Genomic DNA, 22,205 nt, shown 5'->3' on the forward strand with positions numbered 1-22,205 from the left:
GAACTACCTCGACTGCTCTTCTGTCTGAAACAACGCTTCCTATTGCGACGCCCTTGTTCTCTCGCTTACAATGTACACGCACGTTCCTCGCGGCTTTCATATGAGGCCCCGGTTCCTCGAGCAGGGAGAAGCGTGAGGACAAGTCAATCTTGGCGGACACAGACGCGCCGACTCAGCGGGCGCATGTGTGGCCACTGTGTCCTGTCTCCGACACAACCGGTGGGCAAACACGCGAAGAATGGATGTGCCCGGCGGGCATTTCTGGTGCTCTCTTGTCATTCACGCCAGTACTTGCGCGGGGCACACGCACAGACGTTCTTCGGATGGCTCTTGGGCATCGAGTCAGCACACGCCCTTTCTGGGCCGGTCGACGTCAAACAACCTCGACTGCGGCGCAGTCGTTTGCTTTGGTTGGTTTTGAAAATGTCTTTGAAGCCGGTGCATAGGCAACGCCCACCCTCGGTGCTTCGGGGTATCGGGGCATTTACTCACGCAACTGCAGGTAAAGCTGCCCGCGGTCAGGCGTAGTTTCTGTGAATTCTGCTGATAGTGATGTCCATATCCTGACCCTGCCTGCGTGCTTTCACCATGGAGCCATGCCTTAATTCAATTCATACAGCCGGAGGTCCCTCCAATTTGTGAAATCTAATTACACTGCAGATTACATTTACACCAAGTATGAAGTAATCGATGTGTAGATTAAGCACCTTATGAATCATGTACTGGAAGCTGAGCACACGCAGTCACTTACGTTTTTTCTTTGTCTCTTTTAGCACGTGTGTCGTGCACTAACGTTTTGGCTGCGCGCGCCATCTGTCTGAATAAACGCAAAGCGTGAATTCTTAATGTCTCTATAAGCCCAACGTCAGAACTTTTGGGCGCTATTTATCTGGGTAGCCGCTGACTTCATTTTAGTACAGGGTTATCAATTACTTCTTCCCGCACACGACGACAATGTTCGTTAGCCGTGCATAATGTAACCTACATGTAACCAGCAGTTTTTCTGGGGTTGTGACTGTATGTGCAAGCTTTGGATGGTTATCGGCGTTTTGTAGATTTACGACATGTTTTCTGTCAATAATAAGCAATTTGTACCTAATTAGTTCAAGGAATAATTAGCAAACACTGTTATAAAAATTACTGACACAAGAAGCAAAATTTGACAGTGTAGTTGACCACTCGCAGAACCATTACATTGCAAAAGGCAACTCCGCAACTCGACGAGTTTTACATTCTCAATAGTAAACTAAACAGCGCAGGTTTGTGGTTGATTTTCCTTACTTGACGGTGCATGCTTGCTTTCGATTTCCACAACAATACACTTGTCAGAACTTGAAAGATCTGTGGGGTATCGGTGGATGCCATTTCTTGAACGTTGAATGTAGACCATAGAAAAGGAAACATTTTATGAAAATAAACCACTTGATTGCGTTTGGCGTAATGTTTATTTCCAATGCTAAATGCGCAAGAAACTCACTCGGTTTTCTAGGCAGCGGACAGATTGACAGAGATATTCGCTCATCTCTGGCGACTATACAGCACGCCCAAAATTGAAATGATTATGCAGTTGAATATCAGAAACCTTTCTCAACTCATCAAACTTCCTAGCTCTTATCGCCTTCTTGTAACCCTGATTAGTATCTATTTGATTTGCATACACAGATGTACAAGGACAAAGAGGAAAGAGGGAGAGGGCAAGCTGGCAACTGCCACCTGGAGGGGCAGAACACCTGCTAACTCTTTCGGGTGGAGGAAAGAAACAGAGGAAATAAAGATTAGAGGGAATAAAGAGGAAGGAAGGTGAGGAAGAAAAAAATTGACGAAGACATTGACGAGTATGAGTAGAAAAAACGTAAAGAAAAATAATAATAAAGAATGTCTGTAATTGGGTGACCAGGTCCGTTTGGTTCATAATTGTAAGAAGAGCTCCGTGGGCCTGGTTGCGTCGGGAAGCACTACCACTCGTAAAGAGGTAGTCGTCTAGGGTCACGCACTTAAGCCCTAGGGTTTTATATTCCTTAATTAGCAAAGACCGCTGCGTAGCAATTGTGGGACAGGGCACTATGAGATGCTCAAGTGTTTCGCAGGAGCCATAAGCTGCGCACAACGGACTGTCCACACGCCCTTCCTGGTGCAATCGTTCACGCACCAGCACAGAGCAAACTCTTAGTTTGTACAACAGCGCTCGGGAATGACGAAGCAAGTCATGGCCACGAACACGGGGAGGGAACGATCAATTTGCCACACGCTGGTCTGGGTGCTACTTTAGAAGATGCTGGCGTATAAGCAGACGAGCGTTGTTCATCGTACATAGAAATCTCGGACAGTCACAGCTGTCACGGTTGCATGACGAAGCAAGTCGATCCGCTTCTTCATTACCCGCAATGCCCACGTGCGAAGGTACTCTCTGTGCACCTAGGCATACCCCACGTGACAGAATGTTGTCGATGGATTTCATGATGCTGCTTATAATAGGGCTGTCGGTCTCCTTGCTGGTGAGTCGGCTAAGGGCATCACGAGAGTCGGTGAGGTTGACAACCTTCGATGCTGGTAACCCTTCTTGTACGTACTTCAAAGCGACATCAATCGCTGCTAGCTCAGCCGTCGGTGATGATGAGGGGTGCGGTATTTGAAACAAACTGCCTAATATTGGTTGAAGGGCAGAAGAAAGCTTCAGAAGCGCTGAGGCCATCGCTGCATACAGAAACATCTGGAGATACTTTTGCATAGTCTTCGAAGTTTTCAAATAGGTGTGAATGGGCTAATTGATATAGTTCCGAAACAGGTTGGTCACACTTTTTGCGTATTCTTGGAATTGACAGATGGGTAGGGAAGACACATGGGCTGTGCTCTGTCGATGTTTGCAAGGCAATAGTTTCGCCGGAATCGCCAGTAATGTCCTTGAACAAAGCTGCCATTTTACCCATTCAAGAAAGTGGGCGCAGTAACAGCCTGTAAAGGAGTGTCTTGCCATCTGGGGCTCGGTTCAAACGCTCAATATGATGCAGCGCTCTCTGGTCAGCTTGCAGCCTTAGCGGCAACTGGTGTGCTTAAGTAACTAGTGGGATGGATTGTGCTTCACGAGGTAAGCCAACCAGTACTCGGAGAGCCATATGGTAATCCCGTTCCAGCTGAGACATTAAAGAAGGTGGTGCATTCACGACTGGCAAGGCATACATCACGCATGAGAGTAGAACTGATTGGTAAACCTGTAGCGCCGTCTTCTGATCAATTCCATCACCCTTAGCAGTAAAGGCAGCGACATACTTGAACAAAGACAGGGATTTCCGCCTCACAGTTTTAACAGCAGGGCGCCAAAAAAAAGGCGACCATCGATTATTACACCCAGGTAGCGATATTGGTGTACCCACTGTATCGCTGTATCTCCGATGTAAAGCCTCCTAAGGCTTCGACGAGCGTGTTGCCTTGGATAATACGTGATCGCAGCTGACTTCACAGGTGAAACCTGCAGGCCAGTTTCCACCAAGTATTCTGAAGTTGCATATAGAGCTCTCTGCAATATACCACGGAGATGTGGACCATGGTGTGACTGACCACTGACCTAGAGTGCGATGTCATCAGCATAAATCGCTATGTCTATAGTAAAGTTGCTTTCTTGCGGTAATCGGCCTGGAAGTCCAGCAAGTACGCGGGTAAAGAGAAGTGGTGACAAGACGCTGTCTTGCGGGACGCCACATTTAAAAGCGCGTGGTTCACTCTGTACTTCTCCAATGTGCCCTTTCATTCTGCGCGCAGATAGAAGATCACAGAGAAAGTGTAACAGACGACCTAAAATTCCTCCATTCATCAGTGCACAAATAATCGCCTTATGTGGTACGGAGTCAAACGCTTGCTGTATAACAAGAAATAGAACATACGCTGAATGCCTGTTTGCTCGAGCATATTCAAGTGATGATACAAGATCTGCTATACTGTAGATGGCTGAACGGTGGCGACGAAATCCGCTCATGACATCAGGGAAGAAAGTGAGCTCCCGTAACCTGGCGCCCAGACAAAACAGTACTATATGGTCCATCCGCTTCATAATATGAGAAGTTAGTGATGTTGACTGGTATGACTTCAGGTGTTGTGCAGGGCGACCAGGCTTTAAAGTTGGCTTCACCACATGCGATTTCCATTCAGCAGGAATCAGACTCGTTTGCCACACTTTGTGGTATTCGTTCAGAATACATTAATGAAATACGTCATCAACGTTTCACAAGGCTTGGAACGTAACACCATCTTCACCTGTAGCAGTGCGATGATAACGGAGGTGAAGTGCATGACGCAGCTTGGCCAGGGTGCATTTTGCCTCACTCACCTCGTATGGAGGTCTGTGTAAAATTGTTACGGAACGATAATTAGTGTTGTCTCTTGACATAGGGCCGGTGAAAATATTAGCAAAATCTTCCGCAGGAATTTTCGGAGACTGTCCAGTCGTGATAGCACAATGCTGTAATTGGGCTCTTGCTGACCTTAGGTGTTTGGAGAGCCCTAAATGTGTGCCATAAATTCCCAAAACCACTCGCCATATGCAACGAGCTACACAATGCGGCCCAGCGTTTTCGATGAAGTTGTTTTCTGTGCCGCCTAATGGCTACTTCAAGTGGTTATAAAGTGTCAAATCATTGCTTCCTTTGGAACGATGTGCCCTTCTGTAAGCACGTCGACGACAAGCACGTAATCTCAAGAGCTTTAGTTCAGAGTTTGGCTTGTCTATGCATCGTAGTCGTCGTGCTGTAGCTTGCTGCAGACATTCACTCACTAGCTTGAGCGGGTTATCGTGTGATGGCACCCCTGCAATCAGCTGACGGAACTTGACCCCATTCGTCACTGTGTAGGCAGCACTGTGGCTGCTAGGAGAATTCTCTAGAATCAGTCAAATGGGCAGAAGGTCTGAACCCCATGGGTAAGCTTCGCTTGGTCAAGTAAGACGCACATCTCTCGTTGATATCGCAAGATCAATGGTGCATTGTTCCTTTCCTCTGCCGCCAATTATGGATGAGCTGCCATTAGGGTCTGAAGATTATGTTTAACAATAAGCTCATAGATTTCCACTCCACGATTGCCTTGTGGGCGACAACACCAACGAGGATAATGGGCATTGAAATCTCCACACAGTAGAAATGACGAGCTTCGTCGAGATAGCAGGTACTCCAGCGATGTGATGTCCGAAGATCGCGCTGGCCGAAAATATATGCTTGTCACAGTCGTAATCGTGGTTCCGAGAGTAATAGCAACTGCTACACATTCAAAAGTCGGCGTCGCAGAGGTCACTTGCGACAATCACTGCAAAACGAACATCAGATCGTATGCACAATGACAATTTCGAGGCATTTCGTTGATGCGTTGTGTCTGTACACTGGAAAGATGCACACGCTATCACCGTGTATCGGGTGTTACTGCGAACGCCTACGTAACCCCGAAGTCTGAACTCGTCATTTCTCAAATTGGTTTCTTGGAGAGCTACAACATCCGGCGGATTCTTCATTGCAAAGAGCCTAAGAACGAGATCAGAATGGCACGGCATTAGAGACCTGACGTTTCATTGCAGCACATAGCCACAGGGCTTGCGATGGGTGTTGACGTTGCTTTTAGTGAATACTGTCGAGAACTTGAACGAGAGCCTCCAAGAGCTGTTGTGCGGCTAATGATGCTGGCGTTCGACGATCGGCTATGAGAGATCAGACGACGTTAACAATCATCTTAAGCATTGTTACAAGTGGGGCATCAGCGTTGGCTGGCATGCCCTTTTTACAGTATTTTCTACTGCAGACATGGCCTTGGCGGAAGCTTGTTCTGACACTTTATGATGCGCGACCTTTGAGGAGGTTGCGTCCGACGGCTTTGATGGAAGCGCCGGCCACGATGTTGCCAAAATGATGGAATCGCGCGTCCCTCCGTCGCTCCGGTTTACTCAGACTTTACTATCCTTCTTCGGACGTACAAGTGTCTCTTCAGTTGTGCCGTTGCCAGCTACTTGACGGGTGCTTTGGATAGGCGTCTTTTCTCGTGATGCTATCTTTTAGTTTTCTCTTTCAGGACCTTCCATTTTTTCTTCAGAGCTGAAAAATTTTTGTCCGTTGCTAAGTGTCTACCATTACAGTTAGGGCAGCGAGATGTCGCACTGTCTTAAAATTTTACGCTGTGATTTGCGCCACATTTAGCACAGAACACAACACTAGTGCAGAAACACTGTACATGTCCAAGCTTGAGACATTTGCGGCATTGTAGAGGTTTTGGTAAGAAAGGTCGGACCTGGTATCGCGCTAGTCTGGCCTTTATGGGACTTAGTAGCTTATCGTACCCGAAAATAATCTTCACACACTTCGGAGAGCCAAACCTTCGAGGGCTGATGACTGTGCATGGTGGAGTGCAAACTATCATACTTTTCAAAACGTCATCTGAAAGTTCTATGTCTACATCCGATATAACCCGAGCTGTTACATTAGCGCCCTGTGGAACAAAAGCCCGCACGTTGACGTTGCATAGCTGAGATAGACCTAGCAGGGTTTGCACCAACTTCTCATCTGTTGCGTCTAAGGCAATGATATTTTTCCTGGGATTCACTCGTACTTCTTGAATCAGACCAGGGGCAAGTTTGAACAAAAAGTCATGTAGCTTCTCTTTCGAGATAGAGTTCAGGCTTTCCGTGACGTCGACGGGCACATAGCCAACTGTCGTAGTTACAATGCTGTTGCATAATACGGTCTCTTCACTTGAGGACGATGCCGCTAACTTCTGTCTTGACCGTTGATGCTTAGTAGGTAGAAATGCATCCGAGTCATCTGACGTAGCATCAAACTCGGAATCGGCAGCTTCTGATGTCACTGAAGAGCTGAGCCGCTTCCTTGCAGTGGCAGGTCTACCCATGCCCCTAGGCAGGGCCACCACCATCTCATCCATAGCGAGACTTGCCCGGAGGGTCCCTCCAGCAGAGCAGAGATCTCGAGTACCAGTACAGGCAGTGCTGGTTGCCGAAGATGCACGATGACACACATAAAGTAGAAAAAAAAAATCACCAGTCAAAGAAACTGACCCTGATAACGTACTGAAATTTAGGCCTAAAGCTCCTATTGGTCGTACAATCATACAGTTGCTCTGCTGTGTAATACTATATTTATTTATTTATTTATCTTAGAATACTAGATGCCAGTTTCTTCAGAGATTACAGTAGGTAAAGAACATAAAAAATAATTTTACTGGCATAGGGCGATACATGTATCATTGCAGAATGCTTATTGTACTGAAAGAATATTGAAATCATTTTAATAAAAAGAAGTTCACCAAACAGATACCGGCGAAAATTATAATAAGAAAGCACATATGCTTTTATGAGATGGATGGGCACAGCATTTAGCTACTTTAATTGCTCTACTATGGCAATAGGGCTATTTGTGAAACAAGTGTTCTATTTGTATTTTCAGTCACTTTGGAGAACTTGCTTACAAATGATTCGTTTGATGAAGAAGGTTTCAGTGAATACCAATCTTTAGTTGCCCATAGGAAAAAGCTTAAAATTGGAAATTAGTAGTGTTAGAAGAGTATCCGGTTGGTATATAGGAGTACTTCGGAAGTGTTGGTCTTCCAAGGGAGTGAGATAAATGTCCTAAGTATTCGTATTTACTGCGACTTGGAGAAGCTAGAGGCAGCTCAAAGAAGCTACTTGTATCAGTTATTTCGGTTTTGTGGTGTAGAGTGGCAGCATTCCTACAAAGATAAGTCGTTGAGGCTGCCAGTGTATACTTCTAGCAAGTAGGTTTCTTTTCTTTGAACTGGTTCTATTTTGTTTACCTGTTGCTCAGAAGACACTAATCAGAAAGGACTAGCATATACAGAACAGGCGAGGGTTCCATAGGCAACGAATACGGCGAACCTTAAGACGTCTTTTTAAGCAATATAATTGTTTTAGGTAACCTCCAGCAATGCCTCTAATCTGATTTTCGAACATCTCGAACAAAGCGTAGCTAGACAACGATGCCAGAACATTAACTGCATAAGACACAGTGATGTACCTGTCCTTCCGCTGAGTACAAATTATTCAGGGCCGGTTACTAACAAGCGTGGATATTAATTGTCCCAAAGGAAGTCTTCAATTAAAGATCGCTGGGAGTTAACTCCCAGCGAGGCGGCATGGTGTAAAAACTATTAGGTCAGTCATGCAGTGTGAAGTTTTCGGGGGAGCAGCACATTGGGCAAAGCTAATTCGCCTCAAAGAGGCAAATGATCCATTGACGCAAGAACCTCGTCGCAATTAGCGATGCCCTAAACGACGCATAATATGTGAGGATTCACCCCAACGAGCGGGTGTTACTGGAAATCTCGGCAATGATAAAATAAACACGCGGGAAAAATAAAAATGAAACCTAAGCATACGGCTGCGTATTAAATTGCTTCTTGGCCCCGTGTAATTCCAAACATTCGATTCATATGCAAGACGTGCTATTGTTGAAATACGAACAAGCGAGTGCTAAACCATGCTGCAGGCATCCTTTGCGACGGACGAATTGAAGACAGTTTTCGCGTACGTTTACAGTGATATTTCGTAGTTGTTTTTTGAAACATACGCGTCTTGTTTTCAATTAGGTCGCAGCTTCTTAGATTTTTAGATCACTTACCGAATGTAACGTAATTCAGCTACCTCGCTCGCTGAAATCGCATCCAACGCTTCACGATGCAGTTCCGAGGCAAGAGGTTCATGCAAGCGAGAGAGGCGTGAATGCAACGGTATTAACCAGAACCGATTTCTGCGGTGCAATACGTTCACGTAAAACGAACCGAACAAGGAACCCGCCTGTTAAACCGCCGGCTCAAACGCATCCTCGCAACTGATTAAACTATACTCGGCAGCAAAGTTCTGTGGAAGCACAGCCAAAGCTACGGAGGCGGAGCTTTTGTACAGGGCTTACTACGCCAACTAGTTCGTTTTTATGCGATTTCGGTTTCGCAAGCACACCAAACATGTACTTTTTCGCACGAGCACCATGCAATAACTCTTACCTTTATATGAGAGAAAATTAAAAAAAAAACATTCCATTTTTTTGAACAAAACAAACAATGCGAAGCTTCTGTGAAGCGTTGAGACTTATTTCAGAAAAAAAAGTATGGCTGAGCAGGTACTGGGCGATTGAAAACATGCAAATTCAAGAAAGCATTTCTTGAATTTCAGTGCATATGCAAGAACTTTCTGGAGACGCTCGCGTTATATTTTTTATGGGACAGGAAGGCAACAATGCGCAACGGAAATCTTGGCATGCCCCGCCGCGGTGGTCTAGTGGCTAAGGTACTCGGCTGCTGACCCGCAGGGCGCGGGTTCGAATCACGGCTGCGGCGGCTGCATTTCCGATGGAGGCGGAAATGTTGTAGGCCCGTGTGCTCAGATTTGGGTGCACGTTAAAGAACCCCAGGTGGTCTAAATTTCCGGAGCCCTCCACTACGGCGTCTCTCATAATCATAGAGTGGTTTTGGGACGTTAAACCCCACATATCAATCAATCAAATCTTGGCACGGATAGGTCATGAGCAGGCGTCTGACGTTCGTAGATGCAAGTTGGTGAAACACAACTTTTAGTCGGCCGAGAATGCTGTTTTTCCACAGTCATCGGGGTAATATACATGAACGCGTCTGTTTCCCAGGTAAAGCGCAAAGAATTACTATTTTCGTAGACACTGACGGGAGTGGTGTTACGGTACACGATCTTCAGTGTTTCGCACCGTGGTCCCGACATTTCACCGCGGTTCCGACATATCCAATCACAGCCGCATTGCCGACAAGATGCGAGCGCCCCTGGTGACCACCTGTTTTTACATTTATCCGCAATACATGATAGAAGCGAAACGAGCAGCACGAGTGTGCTGCAGGTGGAACGAAAGAACCTGTGCGAAAGAGGACATACACCCACGAACACGCCTTTGGGAGGCGCGTGTTGAGTTGGCAAAAAGACAGCACAGCAATCACGCTGACGTCGCTGCACTGCTAAAATGTTGAGTCAGTGGCGGCGCTGACGTGCTCACTCGCTGTGTTTCTTTTATAACCGCCGCAAATGTCCAACATGCATTTTAAACGGCACGCACGTTCGTGTAGCCACTTTTATCAACGCTGCTATCACGCATTGCGCACTGTTTTGATGTCTCGGTCACCGCAGGTGAGCTCGGAGCCAACTGAGCTGCCCGAGAAGCTCGAGTCATCCTGCATTGCACCCCTGATCTTTAATGTCTAAAAAGGAGCTCTATTAAACATATGAGGTGAAGCATTGCGAAACACACAGCACGAGGAACGACAGGAACGCGAGAAGGCGCTGCGTTTGTTCATTTTCTGTGTTCCCGCCATTACTTAGGTGGTTCGTTTCTCAATGCTTCACGATGGCCTACTTCGCTCTATATTAAACAGATCTTGCTCGTGCGTAAACACTTCCTCTCCCCCTTTCTAATATCCTAAGTTATTTCACGTTCGCAAGAGAAGTAGGATGACACATGCCCTGCCGCTGGAATAACGAATCTAGCCGTTTTCAACCATTACACATTTCCACCTTCATATTCGCCCCTTTGTATTCGCCCCTTTGGGAGCATTGTTGAACCGCAAGGTTTCGGAGCGTGGCTTCGCCATGTCATCTTTAGGAGATCTAGTAACGAACCAACGAACAAGCTTCGTTTCTCCGCATGGTATTCAAGAACAACATCCTCGAATCGATGTCAGTAAAAACTTCTTGAAACTCAGCTGATACATTGATGTATAGTTTTTTTTAAACACGGTCCATTCAGTTATTGTGCTGCAGTGAAGCACTTGAAAACAATCAAGGGGCCTTGTCTTAAACCTCTGTAAATGAAAGCAGTCACCCATAATTGCAGAAAAATCTTCATTTAGAGAACATGCGCATTTTAGCAGAAAACTGCAATGCCCAGGATGGCGTTAGCCAATTTTTCTTTTCAGCCAGGAACGTCTCTCCGTACGTGCAGAAAAGAAAGATGAAATGAAACCCAGTTGTACTGGATGTTCGAGAAAATGCGCCATACGTACAGCCGATGTTGTGTAGCAGGCTAGCCTTGAGCAGAAACTTTTTATTGCAGCACGATTGCATCGCTATTCCAAGTAGGCTTGGCGTATCTCAAACTCTCCTTTCAACGTGCTATAGGAAGCCAAAGCAACACATGGTGGCACTGCCAATGCGGACAGGCAGCGTGATCTTTGGTAGAAAAGTAGAAATCGGGGATGTAGCTGGCACGTTTTTCCTTCCCTCCATTGCGCTGCCACTCGTTTACGTGCTCGTGCAGAGAGCGCGCGCGGCGTCAGAGTCACCTCTTAATGTACCGCCTGCAGTGCGGCTTCACAAAGATCTCGGAGCTGGACAAGCACGTCCGAGAAGCGAATCGAACCAAAGGTGTAAATAAAGCTCATTAGTCAAGTTTATGATGTGGAGCAGACGACGGAAGACGACGACGCCCGAGTCACTGCGAAATGCATTTCTCGAATACTCCGTGATAATACCGTGTACGACGTATGCCTCGAAGTAAGTTTCATTCTGCCGACATGAAGCCGCGTACTCTATCAATGTGCAGTGTTAATGTTTATGGAAAGCATATAATTGTTGTTTTGATGTTGTATCTATCAGTAGCAGCCGTGTACTGTCATGTGCAAACGTTTTCAGCGTGCTGAAAAAAAATAATTCAAAACTAAAGTTATAGGGTCATTGCATTAAAATGTCCGAAAAGTTTTAGAGTCATGTCCTCCATGCCATGCATAACCCGCCGACGTCATTGCGAAGCAGCAAGCTAAGTTTAACCACAACGAGTCAAGTTGAAATGCTCACCTTTTATTTTTCGCCTTTCATTTCATGATTGCTCTATCTTTCGTGAGCGCGGATGTGTTCGCAGGCTGTGACTAGATGGGAAACTCATAGAGCTTTACACGTGGAGATCATCCCTTGGTGTTTTCTGCATTGTTGTAGCAGCCCACAACACAGTACTTCGGACCTGGGTGACGCTTCCGTGGGGCCGCTTCTTTCATCACGGAAAGGCAACTTCGCACAGCGAGCGCCTCGTTTAACGCGCCAAGCTGAAGGCACGGCGCCCAAGTTCGCCGCACCGACTGCAGAACGCGTTGCGCGCATGTCGCACGCGCTCCCGTTTTGGCGAACACACTCACTCGCCTGCGACCTCTCCCGCGTCTCTCCTCAAGTGCTCCGAAGCTCGCCGCCACGGCCAGGCGCGGCGTTGTCGTCGCTCCACAAAGTTGAGCTTTGGTTCCCTACAGGGGAGTGTTCTGAACGACGAGACGCATGCTGCTCGTGGCATGCACCGACCGAGAGCACAGAGCAAGGGAATATGTCGTAATGGCCTTGGGCACTGCGGGTAGAGAATAAGAGCCTGGGTGCTTTTCTCTCAGTACAGTGGTGACAGAAACGGAGCAATTTCGAAGTGAATTCACTGTGTTTAACTTTAAACCTGGCTTCACGTTTCAAAAACACGCGTGCCTGTGCCCAACCACAGGAATGAACGCTCGCGACGTGCGCCTAGTACGGCTAAGGAACGTTGTGCTGATAGCCTCGGTCGATCCTAATGGCCAGGCTAAGGCAGAAGTGCACCACTAGGAATTGACAAGGGCCAAACAGGAAAGACTATTTTGATATTGGGCTGCATCGCTGTGTGCAGAATGATTGTTGGTTTATTCGCGCACCTACGCTCCCAACTTGCGTTACCCACGGATTTGCCTAATAAGAGGTAAATTTCGTTGAGCATCCGAAACACCTCTGCGAATGCCCAACTTAACCTGTCCAATTCACACGTCTTGCTTAAGTAACGTGCGTCACAACTTGTTTACTGCTCCTTCTCCAATGTTTTTATATCAACACACTGCCAAGGAGTTGCTGCAAACTGCACTTGAAGCATCTAATGTGCGGTGTGTTCCCTTCCTCCGCTTTGATCGTGCGTCTTATTCATAGTAAAAAAAGCAAGCTATAGACCTCGACAGTTAACCATGAAGTGTAGTTCCTAGCAATCTCCCTTGTCCAGCATGTTGTTCACCGAATAGTTCACGCCAGTAAAATCTAGACTTGCCGAGCAAGCAAAAGGGATGAAAAAGTTAGGCAAGATACAGCTTTCATGCTCGTGCTTCTGTTCTGGCTCTAACCCACTACGGAAGGTTGGCCAAGAAGCCGGTGGTTAACGTAAATGAAAAAAAAATGAGCACTATACAGGGCATAGCAGAGGGTATTTCTGGAGTTGCGCTCTATCGGGTTGCCTTTCTTCTTTCTTTCTACAGAATGCAGAATAAACCAAGTAGTCTGCAAATAAGTCTGGCTGAATCTGTAGGATGCTGACTAATTTACATCCCAAGACTTGTTTACGCAAGTGAACAGTCGGCCAGGGTAAATCAGTGGAAATGATACTGAACTATGTTGACCCGAAAATCACGAGTTCGATCCCGGTAGCGGTGGTCGGATTTAGATGTAGGCAAAATTGTAGGGGCCCATGTGCTGTCCGTTTTGAAGAACAAGTTAAAGAACAAGAGATGGTTAAAATTTCCGGAGCCCTTCACCACAGCATCACACATAATTATATCGTGGTTTGAGGGCGTGAAACCCTAAACATTATCACACAAGCAAACTTGCCAGAAATTTTTCCGTTTGTATGAAAGTACAACTGTAATAAAATTTGGAGGGAAAAATGAATGGGAATTTCTGTCCTATGAGAAATCTCAGTATACCAATATACCAAGAACCTGAATATTACAAGAATAATAGTAATACTTGGGGTCTAAGGTGCTAAGTCCTAATTTGCTGCGCCTGATAGAGCACCCCACCGCGGTGGTACTCGGCTGCTGACCCGCAGGTCGCGGGTTGGAATGCCGGCTGCGGCGGCTGCATTCTCGATGGAAAAAAAATGCTGCAGACCCATGTGCTCAGATTTGGCCGCACTATTAGGGACCCCAGGAGGTCAAAATTTTCGGAGTCCACCAATACGGCGTCTCCCATAACCCCTTCAGGCGCGAATTAAATCTGACGTAGCGAAAAAAAAATTTTGTTCAGATTATGAATACATAACGCTATTAAAGAAGGAATCCACAAGAAATTCAGAAAAAAATTCATTGGTTCAATTTTTCAATGGCGTCCACATATGTGGACATTGCGCCTCAAAGCAGTCATATTGTCACGTGACCGTTACCCAAGCGCGCGCACGAAGACGCAGGGAAAGGAAGACGACGAAGGTGCGCCATGGCTTGTGCGTGGGTTTTTCGCCATACTGCCTGTTGTATAGGCTCTAGTAAATACATATTTTACATCTCGCTTTCCTTGTTGCAATACCCATGAACGGTGGAGAAGAAGAAAACAAACGCTTTTATTTCGGAGGCTCGCAAATAATCATTGCAGGAACACTGCTTAGGAAGTCTTTTCCGCAAAAATAATCAGAAAGAGTCTATTTGGTATGAAACAAATAAAAACAGTCGTTCTGAGATGTCAGACAAAGGAAAATGTTGCATTTCCTGCAGCGGACACGGCTTTTGGATGTGCATTCCTCTCTCCGGCAGCGTTGTGCGTTAGCCATGTTTACTTGCTGCGGCCAATGATTAATCCCATCATAGCGAACAGTGCTGACTGGTAGTGGTGAAGCATTGGGTACCTTCTTTTTCACTGTTCGGGAGTTGTCATTGCTCGGACGTCCACGCTTCTTTTGTGGCTTATTGCTGTTCAGCAGGCAATTCGCGACGTCTGTTTGGAACGCCATCATGTCCAGTGTCTCTTTTCTTAGTAGCCCTGCTTTATTGGCATCCCTTAAGTATTCAAGCCAACTGTTGGAGAGCGCAAAAGATGCAAAATGGGAAATCACTCTCACAGGCCACTTTTTCGTTCGCGTCCGCATTGGGTAGAGGGACATGATGAAGTCTAGTTTGTCTACTCCACCCATGTATTTGTTGTAGTCCAGGACTACCTCTGGACAGTCAATGTCAACGTGGACCTTTTGGGATTCGCTCCATCTTCTCACGGTGCCAATATTTCCAACTCCAAGGTGGGTAGAAGCCATGTTGACGGTCCCGTTGTCTTGCCAACGAACAAGGACAACTTCGTCGTTCTGGGAAACCCGCTCATCATAGCTTCCCCGTCCTTCTTTCTTCATTTCCTTGTCTGTTTTCATGACGCATCCTGCCAAGCGGTTTCCCCTAATTGTGCCACTAGCCAAAATGCCGATCTTTTTTAACTCAAGAAAGAGCTTCACGGACGTAAAATAATTGTCCATGTAGCACTTGATGTTCTGTGCCTTCGGGAGGCTTTCAACAAGGCGCATTACGACGGAGCCACCAAGGCCAAGATGTGCATGTTCTTTGCTCACTCCCGTTCCCTTCCCTTGGTAAAACTCAAAGTCATGTGCAAGACCGTCAAAACTGCAGCGTACAAAAACCTTCACGCCTTCTGGGTTCGGTTTTCCTTTCACAAATTGCTTTGCAGCAATGCGTCCTGTGAACGGCACCATCTGTTCATCGATGCTATTCTGTTCCAAGGGAACAAGCTGTAAGCAGCGGCTTCTGACAGCTTCTAGCAACGGCCTAACTTTCCAAAATTTGTCTTGGCTGTTCGGGTCCCGTTCTTCATTAGCGTCGCTTATGTGGAGAGCGCCTCTGATTTTGAAGAATCGCTTCACGCCCATCGAATCGGCTATTGCGGGAATCCTCGTTGCAGTTTGCCAATACATTCTGACGCGTGGGTATTTCAGAACACCCATCAGCATGAGCATTCCAAAAAATATTTTGATCTCTTCTTTTGTAGTGGCTAATACGGCACCGTCTCTTTGCAGGACATACCTGTTTGTGAATTCAGCAAGGTCTTCAAATATCTGTTCGGTGAAATACTTGCTAAAATACACAAGTGGCTGCTGGCATGTCGAGGCTACTTCAGGATTGTAGTGGCAGTCAACATCACTTGGAGCAAAATCTTTCTTCACCCATTTGAACTCAGCCTTCGTAGATGCCGCAGGTGCGTTCGAGCTGACCGTGGCGTCTGGTCGTGCAGGCAGTGCAGCTGTGGTCGTGGATGCGGTCACCTGACCATTGGCAGGCTGAAACAAACAGCGTAAATTAGGGTCAAAGTACCTTTAGACAGTTTGGTGCCATATGTTTCCCGAGAACACAAAATAATGTCTCACAATCTCGAGCAAACTTACTATGTTTTCTTCATTTTCTGCTTCCAATTCGTCATCTGAAAAGTCGCCATCTGAGATATCTCCATTTGATATTCTCATGAGGATTTCTTCTGCTGTCGCATCATCAACTTTCTGACGTTTTGAAGCATGATCTTCAAGTCCTGGAGACAAAAAATCACACATAACCATCATATCTGCGCACACGGTGCGAAATGGCTGCCCTGCAACAAAGGCAGCACTAAGGCGCAATGTCCACGATCGTGGACGCGGTATTTTACGCACCCTTTTTGACGTTATAAATAGTTTCTAGTTGCAAAAGTCTTGTTTATTGGCATGAGGTATCTCTTAGCTCTTACTGACAAGTGCATAATTTCATGCCACCTCGAATGAAACATAGCAAGGGCTTGAAAAGTGAGAGCCACTTACGTGCGCCGCCGTAAAACGTGGAGGCGTCCATCTTTGAGAGTTGTTTTTGTAGTTATTTTGTGTCAGCTGCGGCAGATGGCGCCACGGGTCGCTGCAGCAACATGTAGTGATAGAGAGAGCACTGGTTGCGCGCGAGATTCAAAGTAAATTTCGAGATATTGAGCTGTGAAGTTGGCGTCCACAAATGTGGACGCTGCGCCTGAAGGGGATAATCATATGGTGGTTTAGGGACGTTAAACCCCACGTATCAATCAATTATTTTACCTGATAGGGCACGTACTTTTATGATGATCGATAGGATGTACGGAGGATTTGTGGTTTACCATATTTAACCTCCGGAGCAAGCTCCTTCATCATCATTCACTTCGCGCATATGGCGCAATTGTTTCAATCAAGAAACTTGCTAGCAGACGCTGCCTGCTTCGGCGTTACCAGGTGAGAGGGGTGGCGTAGGAGAGGAGAGACAGAGAAAGGATATGTGCATACATAATTGGGTTTTAAATGTCACGGCGAGGAACGCCTAGAGGAGAGAGAGGGGCAGCGAGCAGAGGCTGCCTGCATCAGCGGTGGGAGGCGAGAGAGGAAGAGCGTAGGAGACGAGAGAGGATGGAGGGGCGCGCATGCGCTATAAGAGTGGTCGCGCCTCACACCGGATTGAGCTAGACATTGAGTCACTTCGCACCTAAATATTGGCACGGGCACTTTCGCCCGGCGATTCGAAGGTGGTAGCCTTACGGTACTTTTCAGTTTATTTATATTGACTTTGCTGCCCTACCCCTTCCTCTTATCTCCCTCGAAAGTGGTCTCCACCTAACGAGGCACTACCCCGGCGTTAGGAACATCTTCGACCGCACGTTGTCATGGGACCATGTGACGTCATGTTTTGCGCCGTCATAGTGACATCTCAGTCACGTCTAAAATCAAATGTGGTGATTTGGGGCATCGCAGCGTGATCGCGATGCCCCAATCTCTCGGCACATGACCTTTTTATTGCTCGTGTCGACGGCCACCCTTCCAGTCTGACGCGTCAAGACTTATATGGCAAGTACGGATGTCAGAGAGTTAAGATAACAAACTACTTACGCAACGAAAGGGACTCAGAGTTGGTATAGAGGACTGTTGTGAAACAGCCACCTTCGTTTTTTTCTGCCTTTGTCTCCGTGAACAAGCATCCACACATACACGCACCGAGATAAAAGCACATCACTTGTGAGTGGCTTGTGCAATGATTTCATTTATATGTCTGGTACGCTGTACAACAAAAACCACGCGTTTAGACATATATAAACGTACCGTCGCTACGATAGCCATTTTTCAACCTACTTCTTTAGTGCTTTTCGCTTTCCCCTCTTTTTTTTGAACATCTGTTGAACATAATATGTTCAGCAGATGAACATAATATGGTGCTAATTTAGGATCAACCCAAAGGCCCCCTCAAGGAGAGCCTTAACATTAACAGTAACCTTTTCAAAGAGAATACGACCCACCTCGGCACCAGTGGCGGCGAGAAAGAGGAGAACGCAGGCTGAGATGAACACGATGTGCTTCATGGCGTTCGTTTAGCTGCTCTCAAAGAAAAGACTCGACGTTCACTCTGCGAAGAAAAAGCACAGATACGTCAGCTTTCGGGATCATGAGGCACGAAGGTAAAATAAAAAGTGTAAAGTGAAATTGTTCGATGAAAGCAATGCACTCGCGTTATTCTCAGGTATGACATCTAGCCAAAGATTATTCTTACAATACACCTTATTTATACAAAACTTACCACTCAGTGTCTCTGAGAAGGCCAGATTCTGAAAAACCATGCATGAATGAGTGCCAAATAACATTCACGTAAAGTACACAGCCTTGAAAGAGGCACAAATTGCTATTTACTGATAGAACCTTTATATTAGCCAATTTATTTGACGAATTAAACGTAGTATAGCAGTGCTTGGTGACCTTGGTATTATGAGGCTGTGGAAGGTGTTTGTGTTGTTTTTTTTTTGGCAGAATGGCAGTGCACATGCCTGATATAAAAAGGGGCTGCACTGCAGTGCTTACAAAGGTGACAGCTCACAAAATAAAGAAACATTTCACGTTGCTTTTGGCAGCTCACCTGCGCAAACATTCGAAGTTCATGCACGTTGCTAAGTTTCACGGCTGTTTTTCATACTTATGCTATATGTGCGTCGATTAAATGCAATGACCAACGAAAATATAGCACGAAAGCTTTTTCCCGTTGTTGCTGTTCTTGTTCATTTGCGCGAAAGTGCAATGTTGGACGGCAATCGCCAGCTCCGTCATTCCCACACAGCTGCCCAAGAAACACCCATTCAAGACAATGCAAGTCCGGGTCGCTTGCGGTTGGAATTCCGGAACGTCCGTTTTTATTTCGTACGCTTTGTCTACCGGTATACTGATGCTGCACAAGGCAAGAAAGTTACAAACGTTTTTCATTTCAAACGAGCAGTCCGTCATCTTTTCCCGTGATCACGTCATGTTCCACTATTTAAAGGTTTATTTTCATGCGACTAAACGTAAACACTTGGATATAATCATATCACGATCCACGTAGAAGTTTTTTTTTTTTTACACCCTTGCAACTGGGCTGTTCAGCAAAGCATTGTATGAAGGAAAAGCAATACTAAAACAACTGATGCGGGTAAAGAAAGCCCTTAACAAAGAATAAATAAAATGAGCTGAGAAATAGTGAGCAAGCTGCGAAACAGCTCAGGAACCAATAACACGTTACCAAAAACGCGATTAAATGAACAAATAAAAAAACCGTGCGTATTAATAATGGGCGAAAATGGTCAGTGCCGCCTGTCTCATTTTTAACTTCCGATCGTCGTCGCCTTCCATAAATTTCTCCGTCAAATATTACCCGTCGCTTATCGCTGCAACGTCCGAGGTCGTATAATTTTACCACGAGCACTGGTCGCCCCCGATTTAACCTCTCATCCGCGGACGTGAGTGAACGGTAACCTCGTAAATGCCGAGTCACAAAGCTTCCGTCTTTCCCCCCTGGTCCCGTCACTGGCTAGCTGTAATGAACACTGTCGCAAAGCGTTAGCAGCAGTTCTTTTTTTTCTAGGTAGCTTCGCTAAAACATAGCGAACAACAACCAAAAAGTATACCGGTCAGACTCCTACATCCCCACACTTTGTTTAAACCGGCATGTGCGTTATTCTTGCACACAAACAGTGTGAAAGCTAAAACGAAAGAAGGAGACAATAAAGTGAGGGAAAGGCAGGGAGGTCAGCGACAAATTCTAGCATATGTTTTTCTACCCTGCAGTACGGGGAGAAGAAAACGGGAAAAAAAGGAAGAACTGGAACAAAAGCCAATAGTCCATCTGTTTGTGCATGATGAGTATAGTGCAAATGACTGTAGTAAGGCTGTTCTTGCCATGTGCTGTTCATACTGCGCCGTAGTGTGCAACACCGTAAGCTGCGTCATACACTAACTGCCGCATGAAAGGCTGCAGCACGCATAGACACGTGCACGAAGGAATAGTACTCAAGACGTACCATGGATGCGTCCTTCGATAGTTCCCACATATAAGTGCGCTCTAGCCTTTCATAATGCACTACTAACTTACAGCCCCACAAGCCATCCTCGGGAACAAACTGTAAAACAGTACATATTGGGACACGGTGAAAATTATTGGTGGCGTTGCTCGCACCTCATCGTGATCTGATTCAAAGCTTTGCAGACATATGTGGTAAAGGTAAAAGCGGGTGCACATTGCCACCCATCTGCCAGATTGGGATGCATGAGACGCAGGAAGCCGGAAACATGGCAGTGAAGGGCACAGATATTGGGTGGTATTCCAGTAACACTTATTGGGAGGTTTCCATAACAAACAGACCTGGTGGAACTTTCGAAGTTGATGAATAGGCGTGAGGTAGCTGAGGTCATAAGGTATAACAGTAAAAAAAACAGAGCAGGCTGTAAAGAGTGGCAGGACTCTAAAAGATACGAAGGCAAACTTGTGCATAGTTAATTATGTGATTTGTGCATTAAGGAACAAAGAAGGCAATGTCATAACCATTATAGATAGGATATTCGAGGTGGTGGAGGAGTCCTACAGAGAGCTGTACAGAAGCCAAAATAGTCAGGGTTATATCGTGCGAAACAGTAATAGTCCAGAGTAATGAAACATCGTACTTGTAACGACAGGGGATGTAAGGAAAGCTCGAGAAGAAATGCAAAGAAGCAATTGCACTGATGATGTTATGATAATAATGGACCTCCTGATTGATGGTGAAGAAATTGTGTTAGAAAACTGGCCCCCTTATATGCAAAGTGTCTCTTGACTCCTGGGAAGGGAACGAGAATCTTGCAATAACGCCAACATCATTTTACTACATATTCAATGATACGTCAAGTACTTGAATAATTGCAGGCCAATCAGCTTACTATCAATTCTCTAGAAACTATTACAAAAGTATTATCTAATAGAAATAAAGCGACATTAGAGTTCAATCCCAGAGAAGGCAAACGCACGAAGGCGCAACAGAAAGTTGGGTAGGCCGATGAGAATATAAAGTTCGCAAGGATAACGTGGCAATGCAAAACAGGAGACCAGCTTGATTTCCGCATCATGGGAGAGGCCTTTGCCCTGCAGTGGGCGTACACAGGCCTATGATAATGATGGTGATGCACTAGCAGGGCTACAGTTGATACTACCAGGGAAAATTCTTCACACGGCTCACTTTAACATTCAGGCTATAAAGGAAAAAAAAACAAGAACCAAAAAACGTGAAATAAATGAACTGCTAATGATGGTGGTGAGCCACGTATATGTAGGAGAGCTATTCGAAAAGAACACACTATGTAGAAAAGCTAGAAACATATTCATGTTAACGTAGCGGAGCATTCACACAAGTTGGTCCAGACACCCCCGTGCTGACAGATTATGTTTCGAATATATTGTTTTACGGAGCAGCGATAAACCATGTGCACGAAATCATTTTGCACACCACAGCACCCATAGTCAGAACACATGCAGGGTGACTCGCGATGAAGAATTAAAGTGTTCGAAAAATGCGTAGGAAAATGGCAAGTGTAAATGACATCAACAAAGCAGTGTTCTCAAACAACTGCAGCAGAAACGAAACTAAATATAGCTGTTAACAGATCCAGAACAGTTGTACCACAAACATTAGAACTGTACGTACAAATAAACAGAAGAACGACAATGTTGAATGATTTATGATGACAAAAGGTATATTTCCCCTGTTCTGTTTTTCAAGGCAAGATGTATGCTCGTCGTATTTTCAGGTACGCACACACGGGCGCACATAAGTAAAGTTAGGTGCCTGCATGCAGAAATCAGCTAAGCCGCGCCGGCACTATCTGTCTATAAAGTTTGCGTAAGAGAAACAGGTGGGTTCCGTACGCGCACGCGTGCTCTGTGGCAGATAGGCGATCGTTAGGGCCTCGGAATGAGCCCGCGAAGGAAACGAGGCGTACCGAGCCGTGACGGCGACGCAGACAAATGAAGTCGCCTATTCGGCTAGAAGACGTCTTTACGACGCCATCAAAGGCTGCCGAAAAAAGAAAACCAATACGGTAGCTTGACGTCACTGGCGTTATTAGCCCAAAATACCGGGCTGGGTGACGACCCAGAAAGAAGTAGTGCACGGTGCCTAGATAGGTCTG

The 22,205-nt window shown here is 46.0% G+C and overlaps 1 protein-coding gene across 2 annotated transcripts in view; it reads right to left on the reverse strand.

Annotated features, from left to right (window-relative positions):
• LOC142804125 (uncharacterized) overlaps positions 1-22,205 on the reverse strand; it is a 283,131-nt gene that overhangs the window by 60,343 nt on the left and 200,583 nt on the right. For both annotated transcript variants that reach the window (XM_075890708.1, XM_075890709.1), the window contains one exon: positions 18,044-18,150. In XM_075890708.1, the coding sequence (XP_075746823.1) occupies positions 18,044-18,106 (63 nt within the window). In that variant the 5' untranslated portion in view covers positions 18,107-18,150. The remainder of the gene's footprint in view (positions 1-18,043; positions 18,151-22,205) is intronic.

Source organism: Rhipicephalus microplus, chromosome 3, assembly GCF_043290135.1.
Source record: "Rhipicephalus microplus isolate Deutch F79 chromosome 3, USDA_Rmic, whole genome shotgun sequence".
In the NCBI taxonomy this organism is placed as follows: Eukaryota; Metazoa; Arthropoda; class Arachnida; order Ixodida; family Ixodidae; genus Rhipicephalus; species Rhipicephalus microplus.